The 24,502-nt window shown below is 35.8% G+C and overlaps 1 protein-coding gene across 1 annotated transcript in view; it reads right to left on the bottom strand.

Annotated features, from left to right (window-relative positions):
* The window catches only part of ADGB (androglobin), a 219,694-nt gene that overhangs the window by 81,399 nt on the left and 113,793 nt on the right, over window positions 1–24,502 (bottom strand). The window contains exons 17-23 of the mRNA XM_027850678.1: window positions 22,908–22,971; window positions 17,242–17,344; window positions 14,109–14,250; window positions 11,182–11,296; window positions 6,077–6,244; window positions 1,785–1,920; window positions 32–169 (exon numbers count right to left, since the gene is read on the bottom strand). Of these exons, the coding sequence (XP_027706479.1) occupies window positions 32–169; window positions 1,785–1,920; window positions 6,077–6,244; window positions 11,182–11,296; window positions 14,109–14,250; window positions 17,242–17,344; window positions 22,908–22,971 (866 nt within the window). The remainder of the gene's footprint in view (window positions 1–31; window positions 170–1,784; window positions 1,921–6,076; window positions 6,245–11,181; window positions 11,297–14,108; window positions 14,251–17,241; window positions 17,345–22,907; window positions 22,972–24,502) is intronic.

The raw sequence follows: 24,502 nt of genomic DNA on the forward strand, positions 1-24,502 counted from the left end.
CATTAATAATTTATTAAATGTAAAAGTATACCTGGTTTTCTGGCCTTCATGACGAGCCTAACATAAGTTCCTCTCCAGTAAGCTTGCAGTCTAATTGCTGCCACTAATTCTTCAGAAGAGTAGTTTCTGTCTTCTATCACAACAGGATATCTAATATCTGCCCACTCTGCTGAGAAAAAAATGGCTTGAATTTAAATGTATTCTCAACTTTTCTGTAAAATTTTCAATATGCATTTAGTCTATTCAAGTGCTATGATTTTTCAAGCAGTTTTAATCATTTAGGAAGTTCAATTACCACCCATAGAAAATTTCAAATTCTTATTTTTTGCATTATAAGGATGTAATGGAAATTGTATAATATCTTCCCCAGGGCTTTTTATATAGCAGCTTCCCCTTAATAAGCATATATATATATATATATATACACACACACACACACACACACACACACACACACACATACACACATATATAAGTATATATGCATGTGTATAAACATACACATACATATACACATACACACACATATGTTTATATACACATATATAGACATATATACATGCATGTATATAAAATGAACATTCTTCCTGCCATGTTAACAAGAAAAATGTATACACACATACATATATACACATACATATATACACATACACACATATATGCACACACATATACATGCTAACAGGGCACCTTCTTTTACACATATACATATGTATACATACATAACACATTCACAAATGTAAAAAGTAACCGATACATATAGATATATCAATATATTGACATTGACATCTATATATCTAGAGAGATATCTATATGTCTATCTATATCTATATTTAGCTATATAGATAGATATAAAGAAGGTGCCATATTCACATGGTAGGTAGAACGTCTACCTTATATATATGTATTAGGTATAACCATCGACTCCTATCTTCTCTCTTCCTGAGTTAAGAGGGAATAACTAGGAAAAACAAAACAAAAAAGTACTGCCTATCCTGAGAATTATTCTCTATTCTATGTTAAGTTGGTCTTCTCTAGGCAATTTCTTCCAAAATACAATTCTCCTTACCAAATATAGTCAATTGTAGGCTAGTAAGAATTAGTTTTAAGAGATTATTTCCTTTCGTGACAAGAAATCTGGGGCATTACAATCTATGCCCAAGACTTGAGATATAATTGAAAGGATAAGCAAATACTATATAGAGGAGAAGTAAGCCATTTGGGAGGCTGGTGTAAGGGCCTTCCTAACACCCTTCAATTCTAGGCTATTTCCTATTCTACCTATACGCAAAGTCAGGCATCAACCTTGAATCCAAATTCTTTAGAATCAAATAAATGTAGAGTTAGAAGGCACCACAGAGATGATTTTGTCTAGGGGTGTGTAACCTGAAGCCCATGAATGCCCAAACAGTTCATGGATAATTAAAAAAAATGTATTTTTACTAACTTCTAACTGAAATTTAGCATTTCCTTCAATTGCTTAAAAACATTATTCTGCTAAGGGGTCCATAGGTTTCACCAGACTTTCAAAAGAAAAGGGACTATAACAAAAAAAAAAAAAAAAGATAAACAATCAATCCCTGCTCTAGCCCAATGACCATCATTTTATATGTAAATCATTAGAGGCCAAAACAGTTTTGTAAAAAGATTTACCCAAAGTTACCTATTTCGAGAGTTGGGACCCATTTCCTAACTCCAGGGTCCTTTTCTGTTATGTTTCAGTCAACTCCTTTAGTTATTACAATGCCATAAAGGAATAACCAATGACTAAAAATAACTAGTACCTAAAGAAGCCTCTTCTGGAAAGGTATCAAGTGTGGAGAAGTCCAAAGTAAGAGCTCGGAATGCAAATTTGAAATTGGGTGGAGCCTTAACTCCAGATAGTTTTTTCAACAGGCGCCATAGAGAAAGATAGAAAACCTGCAATTAGGTTAAAAAAAAAAAGGATTTAGGATTATTTTCCTATTGGGGTAACTCATTAAAAAAAAAAAACTGTAACTATGGTTTTATCTGTGTAGAGAGCTCCCAAAGAGGAGATGCTTCTACAAGAGTGCATCTTATAAACTTAGAGAGTTGACTGATGACATTGAAAGGTTATGTGTCTTGTCTAGGACTGGAGCCAGTATGTGTCAGAGATGGGATTTAAACTCAATCTTCCTGACTCTGAGCCTAGCTCCCCATTTCCAGGCACAATTCAACAAATGTACAAGTATTTAGTATGTGCAACACACTGGTGATCTTGGATAAGAAATCTTTAAAGCTGTGCATTATCATTACCATTGGCGTTCTTTTTGTTCTTGTTAAACTTACACTGCTACAAAAGAAATATGGAAGTTGGCAGGAGTAACTCTGTGTGTGTGTGTGTGTGTGTGTGTGTGTGTATGTGCAATGAAGATGGCGAGAAGTGAAAGAACTGGAAAATGTCCAACAGCATTTTGAAAATAGAAGGCTGGAGCTGAGGGTAAAGACCAAGGCTGGATTTGGACCATTTGAAACTTACCTGCATAGAAATCATAATTAAAGCCATCCACAAAAATGGATGAGGTTGCCAAAATTAAGATGGTAAGGACAGAAGAGACCAGATTCAAGATCAAAGCCTTGAGGGGATAGGATATCCACAATTAGAGGGTCGAAAGAGGAATATAAATAAAAGAAGAGAACATGAGCAGTCAGAACAGTAAGAAGAGAACGAGGAGAGGGCACTGTGTCAATGACACTGAGGGAAGAATTTTAAGATTAAAAGAGTGGTATAAAAGTTAAATTCTATTAAAAAAAAGTCAAAGAGAGAGGGGAATGAGAAAAAAGTAATTAAATTTAGCAACTAAGAGATTTTAGTGACCTCAGAGAAAGTTTTGATTTATTTAAAATATATTACACAATAACAAATATCCATAGATAATCTTTAAACACATAGAATCATGGAATCTATTCCCTGGATCCTAAACATATCATGCTTATTCTCAACCTTAATACTAAATTTTGACTGTTCCAGATACTTGCAGGGTTCTTCGGCATCCACAAATCCAAATCCTGGTCACTCTTCAAAGCCCAACTCAACTCTTAACTTCAGAAAGTCCTCCCCTAACATTCCACTTCCTATATATCTCTTCCTTCTTTGAATCATACCAGATTATCTGTAACATTCACTCTGGAAGGTAATCAATTATTGTCTGGCATTATTCCTTAACTTTCTTTTGCATATACTTTGTCTCATTTAACTTTGAACTCTTAGAGAATAAATGTGTCTTTCTACTTGGTATTCCTATCAGTGTCAAACTCAATTACAAATTATAAATAAAAACATTCTTTTAACTTTAATAAAATAACAAAACACTGTAGCATTAATTTTTTTAAATCTCACAACTTCGAAAAGTTTATCAGGATTACACATTCACTATAGATACTTTGTAACTACTTTCAAATAATCTTTTTGTTTTCAGGCCTTGAGTATGGATTTATCTTTGTATCACCAATACTATCACAGTGTCTTATACATAGCAAGAACTCAAAAGAGACTTGTTAAAAGATTGATTAAATCAGATTTGGATTTATGGAGTATGGCTTAAAATCTAAGAATGGTAAACCACTTGCCAGGGACAGGACATAACTAACAAGGAGTGTTATAAATCTAAACCTAACCAAAACTATTTTAAACTGAAAAGGAAGGGAGAGGGAAAAAAATTCTTCTGTAATAACCAATCTAGATAAAATACAGTTGTTGTTGTTGTAGTTCAGTTGTTTCAATCATGCCCAACTCTTTGTGACCCCATTTGGGGTTTTCCTGACAAAGATACTAGAGTGGTTTGCCATTTCCTCCTCCAGCTCATTTTTACAGTTGAGGAAACTGAGGCAAACAGGGTTAAGTGATTTGTACAGGGTCAGACAGTTAGTGAGTGACTGAGACCAGATCTGAACTCAGGATGATGAGTCTTCCTGACATCAGGCCTGGCATTCGATCCACTGTACCACCTAGCTGCCAGTAGGACAGAGTACTAAGGAATAATGACATTTATGTAACATTTAAGGCATGCTGCCTCCCCAGAAAATGAAAGATGTACATCTGATTATTCAGTCACTATCGGTGATTACTGAACAGTAAATAATCTAACTTTTAAGAGAAGTATCACAGAACTGGAGAATATCTTACCTAAAAGGGAAGAGAGTATAGAATAAGTTGTAGATCAGTGAGCTTTACTTTCATTCCTTACAAAATTCTAGAACACATTATTTAAAATGATGGTTAATGAATATTGATAAAAAGAAACAATGATAAAATGAATGTTGGTAAGCATGGCTTGATAAAGAACAGGTAATGCCTGATAAACGTCACTTCCTTTTTTGATTATTACTAGACTGGTAGATGAGTCCCTCATCCTATTCTTATTGAAAAGACAGGGAGATATGGGCTAAACAATCCTCCAAGTAGGTGAATTCAGAAATAGTTAATTGGCCAAAGCCAAAGAGAATTATTAATGGTTCAGTATCAGCTTGAAAGAAGGTTTCAGGTGGTACACCACAGGATTCTAAACTTGGCCCTGTGCCATTCAATATTTTTATCAATGTCTTGGATAAGGGGATAAATGGAATGCTTGTTAAATTGACTACTAGGTGGAATAGCTAGCATATTGTATAACAAGATCAACATCCATAAATATACTGAGATATTAGAAAACTGGGTTGAATATAATAAGGGGGCAGCTAGATAATGCAGGATAGAGCAACTTAGAGTAGACACTTATTAGTTATGTGACCCTGGGCAAGTTAAATAACCTCTGTCTGCCTCAGGTTTCTCATGTGTAAAATAGAGATAACAATAACTACCTCCCAGGGTTGTTATGAGGATCAAGTATGAAATTAATTATAAAGCACTTAGCACAGTGGATGGTATATAGTGTTATATAAATAGTATTAGATGAGATTTTGTAAGGTAGTTCAAATTATCTTACTTGTGTTCAAAAAAAGCTACTTCACAAGTAAATGGTGGTAAAGAGCCAAAAAGAAGTTTAATGTGCATAAAGGGTGAAATGGAAAACAAAAAAGCTCATGTAAACTCAGGTTGCATTGAGAGGCACAAGATCTGGGAAAAGGTAGGCAGGAATTCACCTACACTCATCCTTGGTCAGGCTACATTTTTAAAGGACAGTGTTGATTTATAATTCTCTCATTTAAGAAGGCCAATCATAAGTCAGAGAGTCTCGGGTGAATAGAAACTAGAATGGCAAAGGGTTACAAGATTAAGTCAAATGAACAGAGGTTGAAGGAAATAGTCATAGCCTTTAGAAGAGAAGATTTGGGGCATGGAGGATTAGAAAGGTTAACATATGGAAGAAGAATATATGTGTTCTGTTTGGCCCAAGGGGACATAATTATGAATAGTGGTTAGAAGTTGTACAGAGGCAAATTTAGATTTGATATAAGGCAAAACATCTTATCCGTTAGAGATCTCCAAATCCAGAACAGGTAGCCTCAACAGAATAGCAAAAATCATAATGATGATGATGAAATCTAGCATTTGTATATTACCTACTATGTGCCAGGCACTATATTAAGTGCTTTACAATTATCATTTCACTTGGTCATCACAACAACCCTGGGAGGTAGGTGCTATTATTATCTCCATTTTGCAGATGAAGAAATTGAGGCAAACAAAGATTAAGTGATTTTCCCAGGGCCACACAGCTAGTAAGCATCAGAGGACAGTTTTGGACTCAGGTCCTCCTGACTACAGTGCTGTATTCACTGTGCCACCTAGTTGCCCATAAATAGTACATTCCCTTCACTGAACGACTTCAGGCAAAGGACATATGCCCACTTTTCTGGTGGAAAGGATTACTGTTAAGTAATGTATTGAACAAGATGGCACCCAAGATCCCTTGTAACTCTGAGATACACTGACACTAGGAAATAATGAGATTATGAAATAATTATCCAGGGACTTCAGAATATAGAATTAGATGGTTCCTTTCATAGCATACCAAGAATTTAATAATAAGAAAAAAATAACAAAGTACAACATAAGCAAAACCTAGTGTCAACCTGATATACTTTCAGAAACAAGACACATACACCCATTTACCTTGAAGTGTTGTTCTGATAGCTCCTTATCATTAAGGTCTGGAGGATAGTGAGCCATCCGTAATTCTTTCATAGCAACACCAAGTTTTTCCTTATCTCTGAAATTATTCATAACAGATCCAAGAGCTTTTAAGATTTTCACAGCATGTTCTACAAATTGTAGGCTTTCCTGTGGAGACATACAACAGACAACTATTATCACCTGAATTTATTAAAGTCTTATCTACAGTGTAGCCATTTTATTCCTACTACTATATTTTAAACTTTTTTTTTCCAGTGCTCAATTTTTTTTATTTATGTTTTGTTTTCAACATTTACTTCCACAAGATTTTGAGTTCCAAATTTTCACCCCATCTCGCCCTTCCCCCCACCCCAAGATGGCATGCATTCTAAATACCCCTTTCCCTAGTCTGCCTTCCCTTCTATTTCTTCCCCCCTTCTCTTATCCCTTTCCCCTTCAATTTTCCTGTGGGGCAGGACAGATTTCTGTACCCCATTTCCTGTATTTCTTATTTCCCAGTCGCATGTGAAAACATTTTTTTTTAAAACATGTGTTTTTAAAACTTTGAGTTCCAAATTTTCTCCCTTCTTCCCTCCCCACCCACCCTCATTGATAAGGCAAGCAACTAAATATAGGTTATATATGTGCAGTTATGCAAACCACTTCCATAATAGACATGCTGTGAAAAACTAACTCTATTTCCCTTAATCCTATCCCACCCACCCATTTATTCTATTCTTTCTTTTGACCCTGTCTCTCCTCAGAAGTATTTGCTTCTGATTACTCCCTTTCCCAATCTGCCCTCCTCTCTATCATTCCCCTACTCTCTTGTCCTCTTCCCCGCCTATCTTCCTGTAGGGTAAGACAGATTTCCCCACCCAATTGAGTGTGTATGTTATTCCCTCCTTAAGTCAAATCCTATGAGAATAAGATTCACTCATTCCCTCTCACCTTCCTCTGTTTCCCCTCTACTGTAAGAGCCTTTTCTTTTCTGTTTTTTTTTTTTTTGTGGGATAATTTACCCCATTCTACCTTTCCCTTTCTCCTTCTCCTAGAATATTCCTCTCTCACTCCTTAATTTTATTCTCCAGATATGACCCTTTCATTTCCAACTCACCCTGTGCCCTCCATCTATCTATATCTATATATACATACATATAATTTTTTCCCCTCCAACTACTCTAATACTGACAAAGGTCTCATGAGTTACAAATATCATCTTTCCATGCAGGAATGTAAACAGCTCAACCTTAATAAGTCTCTTATGATTTTCTTTTTCCTGTTTACCTCTTCATGTTCCACTCGAGTCTTGTATTGGAAAATCAAATTTTCCATTCAACTCTGGTCTTTTCATCAAGAATGCTTGAAAGTCCTCTATTTCACTGAATGACCATTTTTTCCCCTGAAGGATTATACTCAGTTTTGCTGGGTAGGTGATTCTTGGTTGTAATCCTATCTCCTTTGCCCTCCAGAATATTGTATTCCATCCCCTGTGGTCCCTTAATGTAGAAGCAGCTAAATCTTGTGTTATCCTGATTGTGTTTCCACAATACTTGAATTGTTTCTTTCTGGCTGCTTGTAGTATTTTCTCCTTGAACTGGGAACTCTGGAATTTGGCTACAGTATTCCTAAGAGCTTTCCTTTGGGGATCTCTTTCAGGAGGAGATTGGTAGATTCTTTCAATTTCTATTTTGCCCTCTGGTTCTAAAATATCAGGGCAGTTTTCCTGGATAATTTCTTGAAAGATGATGTCTAGGCTCTTTTTTTGATCATGGCTTTCAGATAGTCCAATAATTTTTAGATTCTCTCTCCTGGATCTATATTCCAGGTCAGTTATTTTTCCAATGAGATATTTCACATTGTTTTCTAAGTTTTCGTTCTTTTGGACTTGTTTTGCAGTGTCTTGATTTCTCATAAAGTCACTAGCTTCCAATTGCTCTATTCTAGTTTTTAAGGAAGTATTTTCCTCAGTAAGCTTTTGGACTTCCTTTTCCATTTGGCCAATTTTGCTTTTTAGGGCATTCTTCTCCTCATTAGCTTTTTGGACCTCTTTTGCCATTTGGGTTAGGCTATTTTTTTAAGGTGTTATTTTCTTCAGTATTTTTTTGGGTCTCCTTTAGCAAGCTGTTGACTTGTTTTTCATGATTTTCTTGCATCACTCTCAGTTTTTCTTCTACTTCTCTTACTTGCTTCTCAAAATCCCTTTTGAGTTCTTCCAAGGCCTGGGACTGATTCATATTTTTCTTGGAGGCTTTGGATGTAGGACCTTTGGCTTTGTTGTCTTCTTCTGGTTGTATGTTTTGATCTTCTTTGTCACCAAAGTAAGATAATATAGTCTGACTCTTTTTGCACTGCTTACTCATGATAAACTCTTTGTTAAGGTAAAAGTCTGCTTCCAATGTGAACAGTGTATTGTCCCAAGCTTCGGGGTTTGTACAGCTGTTTTCAGAGGTACTTCTTGGGACCTGAAAATTTTCAGTTCTTCCAAGGTGGTATGATAAGGGGCAAGTAGTTTTCTCTCCACCACCACAACAAGCTCCACCACACCAGCATTCCTTCTCACCCCAGGACCGCCCCTCACAACTGTGACCCCGACCCAAGCATGGGCAAAGCAAGAGATTCCTGCCTCAGCACTGGCAAAGAGATCCCTGCAATCCCCCTCTGATCAGCCACTGGATTCCCCCTCAGTCTGTGGGCTGGAAGCCCAGGAAAAAGCCACAGCCCTGGGCCGAGCTCGAGACTTGTGGCTGAGACCTAGCTCCTATCTCACCACAGTCACAGACTTTTCCCAATGACCTTCCACATTGTCTTTGGCATTCCTGGGTTGAGAAGTCTGGAGACTGCCACAGCTGCCCGCAATTCAGTCCTCTGAGGCCTGCTTCAGGGTAGCTGCGGCCTGCGCACCCACGCCGAACTGAGTTCCTTTCCCTGCCCAGCACAACATACTTTTCTTTCTTTTTTTTTTAGGCAATTGGAGTTAAGTGACTTGCCCAGGGTCACACAGCTAGTAAGTGTCAAGTGTTTGGTCTGAGGCACAATATACCTTTCCAATCAACCATCCAGGCTGTCTTTGGCTGGAAATTTGTTTCACTATATCTTTTTGTGGGTTCTGCTGCTTTAGAATGTGTTTAGAGCCATTTTTTTAGGTATTTGGAGGACTTTGGGAAAGAGCTCAAGACAGTGACTGCTTTCCCTCCGCCATCTTGGCTTCGCCCCCGTTGAATCTCCCTACTACTATATTTTTTAAACTGAACGTGGGATTTCATTCATATATTCATAAATTTCATCTAATGCAGAGAAGCACCTGTTCTGTAACTTAGTCTTACACAGCCATTTAGTATTCCTTAGTTTTTCCACAGTTCTACTATAAGTCTCTTGTTCCATGGAGATGAACAAACAGGGGAAGACAAAATAAAACAACTACTACAAGAAGAGACCTGAATTCTTCCTAACTCTGAGGACAGCTCTCTATTCATTACACCACATTGACTCTCATATTTTACTAATATGAGAATTGCTAAATCATTCAATTATTTACTTAATTATAGGTTCATAGACTCAAAGAAGGGAAATGACTTTGTTCCTTCCCATTGACTTGATATAAATAATATATAGTAACATGCAAAATGAATTTGCTACATACTGAAAATCCTATAACATTTCAATTTTTGTTTTGTTTGCTTTGTCCCAATTTATGAAAATTTGATTAATGAAAATAGAATAGGATGAAATATAAATTAGGGGGTAATCATTCACACCCTAAAAGAATTCATTTTTCAAATAGTTCTAGTATATTCAGCCATTATTTCCGTATCATTCACTACTTTATGGTATGAATGTCAAAGAAATGTAAAGCTAAAGTGGTAGGGGATCACGCTAACTGAATAAATAAAAATGAAGAGAAGACAGTTAAGAAACTAAAATGACAGTTAATATGAATAATATTTATTAAAAATTCAGTTTATTTTTCTGAAGCATATTAGTTGCATAAAAAGAGGTATACCTGTCTCTCAACTCCTTAAGAAAAGGAATGACTCCATCCTCATCTATAACATTTTAAACCATTTAAACCCTCCAACAGGATATAACACAGCTGCTATTGATATGAATATTAATGATATAAATATATCACATTCCCAAGCTGCAATACTGAGAGGCTCCAGTATTATAGACTGTTTCAAGCACAAATTCAAGGCTAATCTAAAAAATAGTTTTCTATAAATTTTCAACTATATGTATTTTTTAATTAAATCAACATAATTTAAATTGAGTTTGATCATAATCCCTCGATTAATCCTTTGTTTAGTGTCTTTGGAGGATAAACCTCATCTTCATGTCATGTTCACAGATTTTAAAAGAGACAAAGTTAGAGAAGAGGGAAAAAAAACTGTGTCAATCAACAGAGAGTTGAGTTGACAAGTTCATTTCTTTTTTTTAAAAATCTGGGGAAAAAAATAACTCAATCATTTGTTGAAATTGAAGGGTCAGATATTAGATTGCATTTCATACAAAATTTCCACAAATGCTTTTAGTGGCTCCTTGAATTATGGTGCTTGTGGATGCTGTTCAACTTGTTATTTTTCAAGTGTTAATATAGGCGTGCATTGAAACCTTGCATCTACTACCTTGAATTGTATTTATTTTCATACTGCAGTAAAAGATAAATTTCTTGAAAGTAGGGATTATTTGATATTTATCTTTGTATTCCCAAGACTATCAAAATGCCTTGTTCATAATTTGTTGCATTAAATTATCATTGGGAATATCTGTCATATTTTTTGTTTCAAAACTTATGAAATTTAAATGATAAAAGAATAGTTCCATTTACTTGTTTATATGACAGTTCAGAAGATCCTTGCATAAAAATTATATTTTAAATTTTATATTTTATCTCAATAAAATGAAGACATTTTAGTGCTAAGCACTAAGGATAAAAAGAAAGGTAAAGGAGTTCACAATCCAGTCATCTTTTTCTTTCTCAACCAATTCTGTAATTACCCTTCAGGTTCCAAGTTCTGAATGCAAAAAGCAACTAAAAGTTTTCAGTAGTCCAAACCAAGCCATGGCCAACAATTAAGTCTAAAAGCAATCGTTATAACATGTACCTTCTCAAAATAAGGCATAACAACATCTTCTTCTCCAAAGATAAAGGATACCATGCTGCACAGGTGAATATGATGTCCTACTGGTGAATGCGCAGTAAAAATTAACATATGCCGCCTAAAAAGAGAAGACAGAATAGGATAACTAAACATTCTCTTTGAAGTAGTGTTAGTTTTAGGAAGCAAATTTAGAGGGCAACTATGTGTCCCTCTAAGTCTCAGCATGCTAAGAAGTCCAATAACCAATCTAAGCAGATGGGAATATCTTTTTCCGATGGCAAAGACCAAAGGGATAAATAAGAAAACTTTACAGCTGATCAGGACCATAGAAACTGAGTCCAGATCTTATAATTTCTACAGTGAAGAAACAGTTATCAATTAAACATTTCCATTCATTGTTCAAAATTAAAAAAAAAAAACCATCTCCTGCTACCAAGAGTATCATACTAAAGGAAACTCCTTAACACTTAAATTGTTCTTGGAAGATTGTTAGCCCATTATTTTTGTTTTCTTAACTAGACTGTAAGCTCCTAAAGGACACAGACCATTTCTTGTACTTTAATATTCCCCATAGACCTAGTATATTGCTAGGCTTATAACAGCAATTTTCTAACTGATTGATTGCTGGAGAAACAGAGAAGCAAAACCAGCCTTTGATTAATTCATTAACTTTGGCTGGCCCCAGCGGTATAATCACTACTTTCTTGACTGATTAACTCCTTTAGCAGATAGAAAATAGGCAGGTGTAAGAAGGCCCCCTTTTTTCTTTCTTATCCTAATTTTGAGCAATTTGAGCTATGTCTTAAATCTGGAATAAGTCTCTTTCAGAGTATGATGGTGCCTCCTGCACATGAAAGGGCCAGGAGTATAGCTGAACAGGGAGCAGTCATGATGGCCTTGGTCCCTGGGCTTAGAATGGTCCCTTCTTGTAGTAGTTGTTTTATTTTGTCTTCCCCTATTTGCTCATCTCCATGGAACAAGAGACTTATAGTAGAACTGTGGAAAAACTAAGGAATACTAAATTTCAGGGCAGTTTGTTATTTATTGGACAAATAACTTTCACCTGGTTTATGCTCTGGCCTTCAGAGGTAAAAATGTGAAATATGTAAAATAATCATATATATACATACACATATATGTGGAATAATCACATATATCATATGTGTATATATGTATATGTGTATATATGAATGATACATATCTGACTGAAGGGCCCCAAACTCAGGAGTCCAGAGAAAAGACTGTGTCTAAGAGCACTAGTTAGCTGAGGTGATCCTGTTTTTTGTTCTAATGAGTTTGGCATCCAAGGGGCTAAAAATGTCTTTCTAGAGCAAGAGTTCTTAACTTTTTGTGTGTGTCATTGATCCTTTGGAACTCTGGTGAAGCCTATGGACCTCTTCTTAGGATAATACTTTAAAATACATTAAATAGAATACACAAGATTACAAAGAAAATTACTTATATTGAAATATCATTATCAAAATATATATTTTTTAAAAGTTCATGGACCCCAGGTTGGGAATTCTTGTCTAGGGAGATGAGTAAGCACAGAAGGCATATTTCTAGGGGAACAAGACATAAGAAGCTTTTGCCTGGTTTTCAGAGCACAGGTTTTTCTGCCTTTTCTAAAAACAAGTTGGAGAAAGTATACATATAGGCTTTATACTAAAAAAAGAAAAGCATGGCATCATCCATTTTTTCAAGAATTTGCTTTCAGCTGGAAGCAGGGGGAGACCTAGTTGAGTAGCTTTGTGCAAAGATTATGTGTCTAGCAAAGGCTGCAAGAACAGCATGAAGCAGGCCTGACAGAAGCAGCATGATGACATGACCAGAAGACCTCAGTGGCCCCAGAGTATCAAAGTCTTGATTTATTCCTCCAAGTAAGTATGTTGGCCGTACAGTTTCCTTACATATGTACCTCTCCAGGTATGTTCCCTATGGGTGTTGATTCTTCCTCTTGAAGTAATATGTAAGCGTTGGAAAGGCTTATGGGGAAAACACCTTGTTGCTCTATTTCTTATTATGTCATTTTATTGACTGCCTTGGCTTTAAATAATTGCATTCTCTGGCTGACTGTTCAAGGTAAGCACACTCATAAGGGCTTGGAGACTTCAATTATAGCTAGGAAACAAGTATTATTAAGCATTTAACATGGTCCAAGCACTGTTATAAATGCTATGGATACAAAGAAAGGCAAAATCATGGCCCCTGCCCTCAAGGAGTTTACATTCCAAGGTCAGATCCACAGAATACCTTAACTATGAACTATACCCTGAGAGTTGAAGGGTGTCCTTAGGTACTATATGCCAATTTTTATATTTCATAATTTATTTTCTGGCCCCTGAAATGTACAGAAGAACAGGACAATAGGTCCCACATCCTTGATAGTAGGAGGCAGGGGAAGGGGATGTCACTGATTATATAAAGTCCACTAAATTTCTTTATGAACAAGATTGAGATTTGGATTCATACCAAAAACATCTTGTTTAATATTACATTTGACAGAGTAGATATTTCTTCCATATCATATGTAACGAGTTACTACTTAAAAACTATTTAAATTGTCGAATTTGAGGGAAATTATCAAATCGGTCACATTTAATAAACTTCTTATTTTTGCAAGTAAAAGTTATATTAAATTAAAATTGTACAATTAGTGATCTAACCATAAACTGTGAAGGATTTCTTAAGACCAATGGTATCAAATTCAAATAGAAACAGATTCTTTCAGGCAGCATATTGACTTAAAGAACTATGAACTAACATTTTTTACATTATGTTTTTATATTTTGTTAACATTTCCTAATTAAATTTTAATATGGTTCAGGTGGTTTGATAACTTGGTCTTAGACAATACTATTGAATTTTATAATAGTTATTCAGGATGTCAGGAGATTCCTGTAATTAGAGAAGCCAAGACAATTACACACCCAACAGGAAGGCGAACCATTGTAGCTTTGGTAGCATATGTATGTATCTTCAGCACAAGATTCCGCCGAGTCAGAGATTTCCAAGAAAACGTTTCTGCTGTAAGTAGGCCAGGTTCTATGATAGGACTATCTTTCTGTAAGGCTTTAAGAAAAAAGTAAAGAAAATCAAGTTAAAATGGTGTGCCACTGTTCTTTAAGGATGAAGTCTGATCATCAACCCATGGGACACCTTAGAGCCTTAAATCGTGTTCAATTTTATTAAATTCAAGAAGTATTTATTAAACATCTATTACAGGCAAAGTACTGTACCTGGTGCTAGCTCCTGAATGGATATACAAAGACAGAAATGAAAAACACTTACTGACCTTAAAAAATTTTATGTATTGCTGGAGAATATAATATGTCAACAGATAAATAAGCATGAGGTAATTTGAGAAAGGAGATCACTAATTATTGGGGCTTGGGAACAGCTTTGTTTAGGAGATAATCTAAGACTTGAAGGAAGATAAGGATTGTAAAAGGCAGAGGTAAGAAGAGAGTACTTTCCTGATGATAATGATGATGATACCTAGCATTTATATAGTACTTCAAGGTTTGTAAGTGCTTTACATATATTATTTCCTTTGATCTAACTTATGAGAAAGACAGTCTGTCTAAAGAATTTGTGGAAAAAAAGAATGAAATTCCTAGAAAGGCAGACATGAACCTATATTGTGTAGATCTTTAAATGCCAAGATGAGCAATTTGCACTTTATTCTGGAACCAAAAGGGAACCAGTGAAATTCCTTGAGTAGGGGAGTAGCATGGTCTGTGCCTTAGAAAAATAATTTTGACATCTCTGTATAAAATGGTTTGAAGAAGACAGAGCAGAAAATCAGGGAGTATGACTAAGAGGTTATTCCAACAGTAGAGGTGAGGAGTGATGAAAGCCATGAACAAAGGTGTTCACTTTATGTGTGAAGAGAAAGGAATAGATGCAAGAGATGTTATGAAGGGATAAACTGGCAAGATTTATTGACTGACTAGCTGTGGAAATGGAGAAGAGGAAAGAGTATGGATGATTCCAACGTTCAACCTGGGTGACTGTGTAGTAGTACCACATTAATAGAAACTGGGGCAAAGAAATGGAAATTATGGGGATGCCCATTGAGAAATGGTTGAACAAGTTGTGGTGTATGATTGTAATGTCATATTATTGTGCTATAAGAAATGATGAGGGGGCAGCTAGGTGGCGCAGTGGATAGGGCACCCGCCCTGAAGTCAGGAGGACCTGAGTTCAAATCCGGTCTCAGATCAGACATTTGACACTTACTAGCTGTGTGACCCTGGGCAAGTCACTTAACCCCAATTGCCTCAAAAAAAAAAAAAATGATGAGCAGGCGGATTTCAGAAAAACCAGGAAAGACTTACATGAACTGATGCACAATAAAGTGAGCAGAACCAGGAGAACACTATACACAACAATAGCAATACCACAAGGATGATCAACTGTGAAAGACTTGGCTACTCTGATCAAGACAATGATGCAAGACAGTTCCAAAAGACTCATGATAAAAAAAGGCTATGTGCCTTAAGACAAAAAACCAATGAACTCTGAGTGCAGAATGAAGCATTTTTTTTTTACTTTATTTTTTCTTGCTTTTTGGTAACATGGAAAAGGGGTATCATATTGTTTGCCTTCTCAATTGGTGAGGGAGAGACTGGAGGGAAAGAGATAATCTGGAACTGAAAATTTTTAAATGAATGTTAAAAACAAATAGATAAATTAATAAATATATTTTTAAAAAAACAGAAATTGGAAAATTTGGATGAAGGTCAGATTTGGGGGCAGAGACAGGAAGAAATAATCAGCTTAGCTTTAGACATTAATTTTGAGATGCTGACAAGACATTTAAGTAGAAATGTTCTGAAGGCGTTTGGCGATAGAGGACTGGAGTTCAGGAGGGAGATGAGAACTGAAAATAAAGATTCTATAAAAATAAATAATTAGAGCCTTGATGACAAATAAGCACTCTGAGAGAGGGTAGGGAGAGAAAAGGGGAGAAGAGAAGAGAGTGGAAGAGAAGAGAAGAGAAGGGACAGGGAGTGAAGAGGAGGAGATTCAGTACAAAGACTTAGAGGACACTGACACAGAATGAGAGTCAATAATTTTGGAAAAATATGTGAAAGAGGGAATTAAGAGTGACAATATAACAAGAGAAAAGGGGATAGATTTAAAAGATATTATAGGTAAGGGGAAGAGAAGATATAAAAGGTGGTGTTGTTTTCTTAATGAGTCTGAATGACTGGGAAGATGATGGTAACATCGACTAAAAGAGGTAAGCTGGGTACAGCTAGGTGGCACAGTGGATAGAGCGCTAGCCCTGGAGTAAGGAGGACCTAAGTTCAAATCCGGCCTCAGACACATAACACTCACTAGCTGTGTGACTCTGGGCAAGTCACTTAACCCCAATTGCCTCACCAAAAAAATAAAAAAAGAGGTAAGTTAAGGGTGGTTTGGGTGTAGAGGTGCTGGGATCAGTATGTTTAATTTGAGATCTGGGCCAGATATCCAGGTGGAGATATTTGGCAGTCAGTTAGAAATGGAGAACTAGAATTCAGGAGAAATTTTAGGGAATTAATTGAATAAAAAAAGATAATTTAAGTCATAGGATGGAATTAGAGAGGAAAGCCCAGTCTAGGGGAGAGAAGACCTGAGGACAGAATCTTAGAGATAGTCACCAGAATCTTGGAGATAGTCACATTAATGGGGTGGGAAAAGCATAAAGTACCAATTAAGGAGACAGAGAAGAGGTGGTCAGACATAGAAGTACCAGGGAAAAGCTCTAGCATGTAAGGTAAGATTAAGGGAAGTGACAAGGGCCACAGTATTAAATACTGTGGAAATGTCAAGAAGGAAAAGGGCTGAGAATAGGGCATCCATTTAGCAATTAACCACTGGTGACCTGTAAGAGAACTATTCAAGTAGAGCAGCAGGGTTGGCAGTCAGATTGCAAGGAGCTGAAGAGTATCAGTGTGGTGAGGAAATTGAGGCAATAAGTGTAAACTGCATGCTCTCTCTCTCTGTTTTAATTGCATAGTACCTTCCCTAGCCTCACAAAAATTGTACTTATTTTCTTCATAGATCTCTTACCTCCAGATTCTCCCCAGCGTACCAATGCAGAAAAGCAAACCAGAAGTTCAATAGGCTTCAGACTATCCACAAATAAATAATAGAACACTCGGTCATCTGTGGACTGAAAGAACAGGGGCAAATAATATATGATTCAGGGCTAGTAATGTTATAATTAGACTTTTCAATTTTTCATTTAAAGTTCATACCATAACATAAGGCATATTTGTAAAGTGAATATAATAGGTCTTGTATTTCTTAAACTTTTCTATATAATTTCCTCATAAGTAGGAAGTAATTTAATATGCAAGCAGAAGAAAAATTCCAAGCATATCTTAACCGCTCCCCAGCAAGCCTTCTTCGTAACAAAGGTTTAAAGAAACAGTTCAGCAAAACTAACCAGTTTTGATTATCTGTTTTGTTCTGCACAGTCCTCAAGCTCTTCTATACTATAGAATCTAATCTGTTCAATGAAGGGAAGGAAGTACTTTTTCTCAATTCTTCTGGAGCCAAGTTTGCTTATTGTAATTATATATCATTCAGTTTCATTTTACTCTTCTTTCCATTTACATCATGGTAGTTACTGTGTACAGTTTTCCTAGTTTCGCTTACTTTTCTATGTATTAGTTCCTATGAGTTTTCTCATGTTTCTCCCTGCTATAATCTATGACTTCAGAAACAACTAACCAGCTGGTAACTGATTACTTTTCTATGTATCAGTTCCTATGAGTTTTCTCATGTTTCTCCCCGATAGTAATCTATAACTTCAGAAACAACTAACCAGTGGTAAAATTAGAGGATAAGGACTATCCCAAGTGAGACTAGTTCAGTAACTATGGACAAGTCACTTGATCTCTTGAATCATCAGTTTCCTCATTGATAAGATAGGAATAAAAGCAGCATGGCACCATGGGGAATATGAGGAACTTAGGAGGATCTGTGTTAAAACCCTTCCTCTGAAAATAACTGCAGAACCCTGATCAAGTCACTTAACTTTCAGTGCTTCAGGCAAAACCCATGGCCTTGTCTACTAAGTCCACATTAATTATGAGCTGTGGTTTGTGTTAGCAAAGGTCCACCAGCCTGACAAAAACATATATCCTTCTCTATTTGCAAGGAAAGTAAAATGAGGATAATACTCGCACTACTTATTTTAGAGGGTTGTCAAGAGCAAAGTATTTTGCAAATCTTCAAATGTTATATAAAATCATAATTTTTATCTAATTCTCATGATTTCAGTGGGGTTCTATGTGAGTCCCACTGAAAAAATAGAACTTGTTTTATCCAATGGTTCAATGTAATTTCCAGATTTAAGCTTGACACCTTTTTTTAGCCTTTACCTTTCCTTGATGCACATCAACAATATTACACTTAATCGGTTCAAATGTTATTTTTATATTATTGGAGAAAGATTCCATGAGATGAAGGAGCTGTTTCATGTGCAGTTTTCTGCTTGTTTACTCAACTAATTTGATATCATCTCTGTATATCAGGTAATTAATAAGGTTCTGTTTAACTTGAAAACTACATTTAGTTCTAGTTTGGAAAATTATAATGAATTTATAGCTAGGCAGAAATATAATGGGCTTAATCGACCTCACTGAAAAATACCATGTTTTATATAATGGCTAGCATTTATAAAGCACTTAATTTCTACTAGGCACTGTGCTAAGCACTTTGCAATTATTATCTCTTTGATCTCATAACAACCTTGGGAGGTAGGTGCTATTATTACCCACATTTTACAGATGAGGAAACTGATGAAAAAAGAGGTTAACTGACTTGCCCAGAGTCACACAGCTAGTGAAGTGTCTGAGGCTATATTTGAACTCAGCTGTTCCTGACTCCAGGCTCAGTGCTTTCTGCACCGCATCACTTAGCTGTCCCTATATTAATTTTTCTTGACAGTATTATATTGGGGGCATATTTTAAATAAAGAATGGTTTTCCATGTTTGCATCAAATATGCCAGCATCCTCCCTCATTAAAATGTGCCCTTCTTGAGAGGAAGAACTGTCTTACTTTTCTATTAGTATAACATTTTATATATGTATTTATAAATTATAAGTATACAGTTTATATTATATATATTTGCATACTTACGTATTTACATACTGCTTAGTACATATTAAGCATATAACAAATGTTTAAGTCATTTATTCTCATTATAGTTGGATATATTTTATATATTTGCAGTAAAAGACTAAGTCATTAGTATAGAACTGAAAGAAAGGCTTTGTGATAATCAATGAAGGCAGTTTAGATATTATGGAGCTGTTAGGTGGGTTTTACTTAACTAACAGACCTCAGTCAAACTGAGACCTGGGAAAGACCTTAGGTTAACAAGGCCAAGGTCTCCCACTGCATCCAGGGCCATTTCCAGTCATCCTGATCTAGCTATATCTTGCCACTGGACCCAGATGGTTCCAGAGGAGAAAGTGAGACTGGTAACCTTACACAGCCCTCCCTCACTTAAATTCAATTCACTTACAAGTCATGACACCACCTTCCTGATGTCATGGTCCTCTCTGAGAACAAAGGACAAATGATAAATGAACAAACGACTAAACTAACAAGTTCTTATTCTTTACACCCTTTGGACTCTGACACACTCTTTTTGCTTATCAACCACTACATTGCCTTCTTGTCATTGTTTTTAGACTTTTTAGTGACACAAGCTAGGATTGCTTTGTATCAAGTATATAAATGTAATTAGACTGCATTTGTAGGTAACTTGTTCTTATCTTTGAACAGCAGGTATGTAATGTCTTCTCTTATGAAAGGTGGAATCCAGCTTATATCTGAAAGGAAGCTGGCAAATTGCTTGGAGGGTAATTCATGCACCCCTGTGAAATGTGAGAGCCCATAATTACAGATCTTCTCCAACCACTCTGCTTTCCCAGTTTTGACCTTAATTTAATTTCTGTTGCTCATTACATTAATTGTGTAGAAGTTTTCTGTTTCTTGTTTATACAATTTGTTCTTCTGTACTGGACTTTTCGTGACAGATTTTTCCACATCCTCTTTCTTCAGAAGTTCTCTCTCTCCTCCAATTTCTCTTTTTTCAAGCCTCTGAAGTAAAGATTTTTTTTTTTTAAAAAATTGGTTTTGATTTACTTAGTATGTCCTTTACACTACTTTAAATTCTTGCATTATCTTTTTGACACTTTGTTACCGTTTGACATTTGTTTTCAATTGCTGAGTAAGGGACTCTGGACTTTCTGATATATGCACTTTTCTTTGATGGATTTCATTCTGTGTGGTCTTTTTTGGTATTGTCTTTGTAATATGCTGTTTGTATTCTACTGTATGTCTTAGCTAAATATTAATATAATCTTCAAATGCCTTCTCATTGAGTTGGTTCTGCCATGATGTGTTCGACATCTATATTAGCTAGGCAGTTAGGTAATGCAGTGGATAGAGTACTAGTGCTGGAGTCAGAATAGTTACTAGCTGTGTGATGTTGGGAAGGTCACTTAACTGCTGTCTGCCTCCAGTTTCCTTATCTGTAAAATGGGGATAATATCATCAAGGATAAAATGAGATCGTATTTGTAAAGTGCTTTGCAAACCTGAAAGCATTATATAAATGCTAACTATTACCTGTATAAATATTCCTTGATAGCTCTACCATTCTCCTTGTAGCAACAGCAGCTAATTATATGATTGCATGCGTGCCCTTCAATGTTTTTATACTTTCAATCAAATTTTGTGGCAGAATGCATTAATTTATGATGGTTACAGCAAATGCTTTCTTTTGCAAATTCGTTTTGAGATAATTGCTCTACCAGTTGGATCTATGCTATCAAACTCAAAAAGGGCTTTCTTAAATTCCAATGTAGTCCATGTAATCTCTAAGGCATCTTTATCCCAGGTTCCACTCTCACCTATGAGTCTCAAGTCCCACAGCAACATTACCTCCTCAGGGTTTTAAGGATACTCCTGAGTAGTTAGGGTAGGGAAATATGCTTACGCCAGCTCCAACGTGTTTTTAAGAGCCTAGTGTTAAATTTTCAGTGTGAGCATTTATAACTCAGAAATCTATAAAGACTACAATTCAGGGCTTGATTTATTGTTTTGTTGATTGTCTAGACTTAAAAAAATAATGGGGACATTTTTAATAAAGAAGATTACACTTAAAAATTCATTGTGCCATACATTTTTTTCCCAAAGAGCCAGTTGTTAAATATTCACTAGCATATCTCTCTCTCTATGCATCTCTCTAATGCAATCAACTTGAGCTCCCACTCCTGTACTTCCCACAAAGATTATCATTTGAGATTCATTTTAGTCATCACTATAATATTGAGACCCTAACCCAATTCTAGACTATTTCCTTATCTGGATATTTCATCTACTCTTGCTCCTTTGGTAGATACAAAATTTAATGTAGTTTATGAGTATAAACTGGAACCAGATCTAACTCTAGGATACACCTGGGCCCAGACTCTGATGTGTGGATTAGAGAACCTGCCTTGATGCAGGAACCATGTGTTTAAACAATAACTGGGAGGGAATCTTTTCGGAAGACAGAAGTGGTTCCTTCTGTTGGTATTAAAGTATTAAGTATTATATGCACGAAATCAACAATTCCCATAAAACACTTTAGCACTGCTACAACAAATGGATTGAACCGACCTTAATATACATTTGATCGCTTCCTGCTTAGGGTATAAGTATGGGAATTTGAGGGAAAGTAAGCAGCCTGACATCAGGAACAGGTTACTATCTGTTTAAATTTCCTTTCAGGCCTTGGTCAAAAAGTGTTCCTAATAGTCAATTTAAAGTCACGTTGAGAGCAAAGTTGTAGCCATGGGGCTCACTGAATCAACAAACTGGTTTTACTTGGGACAATGGAAATTGCACTAGAGGTCCAGGTACCTCAGCAGGGCTACTTAGGAGCAGAGGAAAAAGCCTGGAGATTCTGATTATAGTAGTAAGGCCCTGAGTTCACAGAAGAGCTCAATATTAGCCTTGAATGGACTGCTTTCCAGGGCCCATTGAACTTTCAGGATTGACGTTTGTCTGGTGAAAAATCCAAAGGGTGTCCACAGGGCAGTGTGGGGTCCTTAAGATGTCACAGTACAGTTTCTGATTCTCAGGACAGTCTTAAGGACCACTCAGCTTGGACTAGAGAAATTGTGGGTGCCCAGTACTTTAAAAGTGATTGCTGGGCAATAAAAGACAAGACTAGCTTGTGGCTAATTGCAAGGTGAAATTAGGTTACATGCAACTGATGCCCTACAATGAATCTTCCTGGATACTTCTTAACCCTGCTACCTCCTGCCCTTAAATATGGGCAGAAATAATAGAGACAAAGAAAAATAAGAGGCTTAGAAGATGTTTGGAAGACAAAATGTCTGTATTTATCCCTTGAAATCAAAGTATGTTACATGTGGTTTGTATATAACAATGCAATTTATTAATTAGCCTACTTGTCTACCCATATTAGGAACCTAAAAGCAGTTGGCCAGGCAGATATAGGAGCACTTGTCCACACAGATTAAGGAGATAAAGTAAAGCAGATAAAAGTTGTGGTAGTTTGAATAAAAATCACTGATCACAAACCATAAAAGTTAAGTTCATATATAAATGTGACAACAGATTCATAAATGTTTGATAAAGCTAAGGGTTCCATGCCCTAATGTGATTTGATTCTTAAAAAGAAGAAGATTAATACTTCACTTACCTTAAACTCTGACTTCTGATAGCTATAGATATATGAATTTGGTTTGTGGAAAATATATACATTCCTGAAAAGACAATTAGTTCTTAGTTAATTCCATTCACATATGTAAATATCACTTTAGGCAACAAATTACAATGAATCTTCAATCAGCCTGGGTGAATTAATATATTGAAAGGCTGGGAAAAAAACAAAAAAGAGTGAATTGATTCAGTTGTCTTAGGAGGACCTAGGCAGAAATGATTGTGTTAGAAAAAATCCCTTTGTTTCAGCCAACTGACAGTCTTTTGAATGGAGGCTGAAATCAAATAATGGGTAAGACTCAATCATTTTTTCTCTCTTTACAAACTGTTCGTTGTCATATTGGCATAAGCCTAAGGGCAATATTACATTTTTAAAAATTATTTTTATTTAATTTTTGGTTACATTTTAATTTCTGAACTGTCTCCCACCTCTCTCTCTACCTTGTGCTAGAGAAGGCCATTTGACACAGATATATACATACATATGTAGATATGTGTGTATATATAGAGAGAGACATATACACATACATACACATATCTACATGTACAATAGATATCGATATATATACATATATATACACATGCATGCACATGTGTATGTATGTGTATATGTATTTATGTGTATGTGTGTATACATATGTAAAACCATACTACGCATACTTCTATTTATTGGTTCTTTCTCTGGAGGTAGATAGCATCTTCCCTCATAGGTCCTTTGTAGTTGATGTAAGTATTTATAATACTCAGAATAAAATTAACAGTTGTTCTTTAAACAATATTGCTGTTACTGTACACAACATTCTTTTGGTTCTACTCATTTCACTCTTCATTATTTCAGGCAAATCTTTCCACGTTTTGTTTTGTTTTTTCCCTAAAATCAACCTGCTCATCATTTCTTACAGCACAGGAGTATTCCATCACAACCATATACCACAACTTGTTTAGTCATTCCCCAGTTGATGGGTATCCCCTCAATTTCCAGTTCTTTGCCACCACTAACAGAGCTGCTATAAATATTTTAGAACATATAGGTTTTTTTTTCCTTTTTCCCTAACCACTTTGGGAAACAGACCTAATACTGGTATTGCTGAGTCAAAGTGTATACACACTTTTATAATTCCTTAGGCATAATTCCAGATTGCTTTCCAAAATGGTTGGATTAGTTCATAGTTACACCAACAGTGTATTAGCGTCCCAATTTCTCTACAACCCCTCCAACATTTGTCATTTTCCCTTTCTATCATTTTAGCCAACTTGATAGGTATAAGATGATATCTCAAAGTTGTTTTAATTTGCATTTCTCTAATCAATAATGATTTGGAACATTTTTTCATATGACTATATGTAGCTTTGATTTCTTCACTGAAAAACTGCCTTGTTTATATCCTTTGACCATTTATCAATTGGGGAATGACTAATGTTATTACAAATTTGACAAAGTTCTCTATATATTGAAATATGAGACCTTTATCTGAGAAACTGTCCATAAAAATTTCCCAGTTTTCTGTTTTTCTTTTTTAATCTTGGCTACATTGGTTTTATTTGTACAAAACCTTTCTAATTTAATGTAATCAA

The sequence above is a fragment of the Vombatus ursinus genome, unplaced genomic scaffold, assembly GCF_900497805.2.
Source record: "Vombatus ursinus unplaced genomic scaffold, bare-nosed wombat genome assembly UNPS02009132.1, whole genome shotgun sequence".
In the NCBI taxonomy this organism is placed as follows: domain Eukaryota; kingdom Metazoa; phylum Chordata; class Mammalia; order Diprotodontia; family Vombatidae; genus Vombatus; species Vombatus ursinus.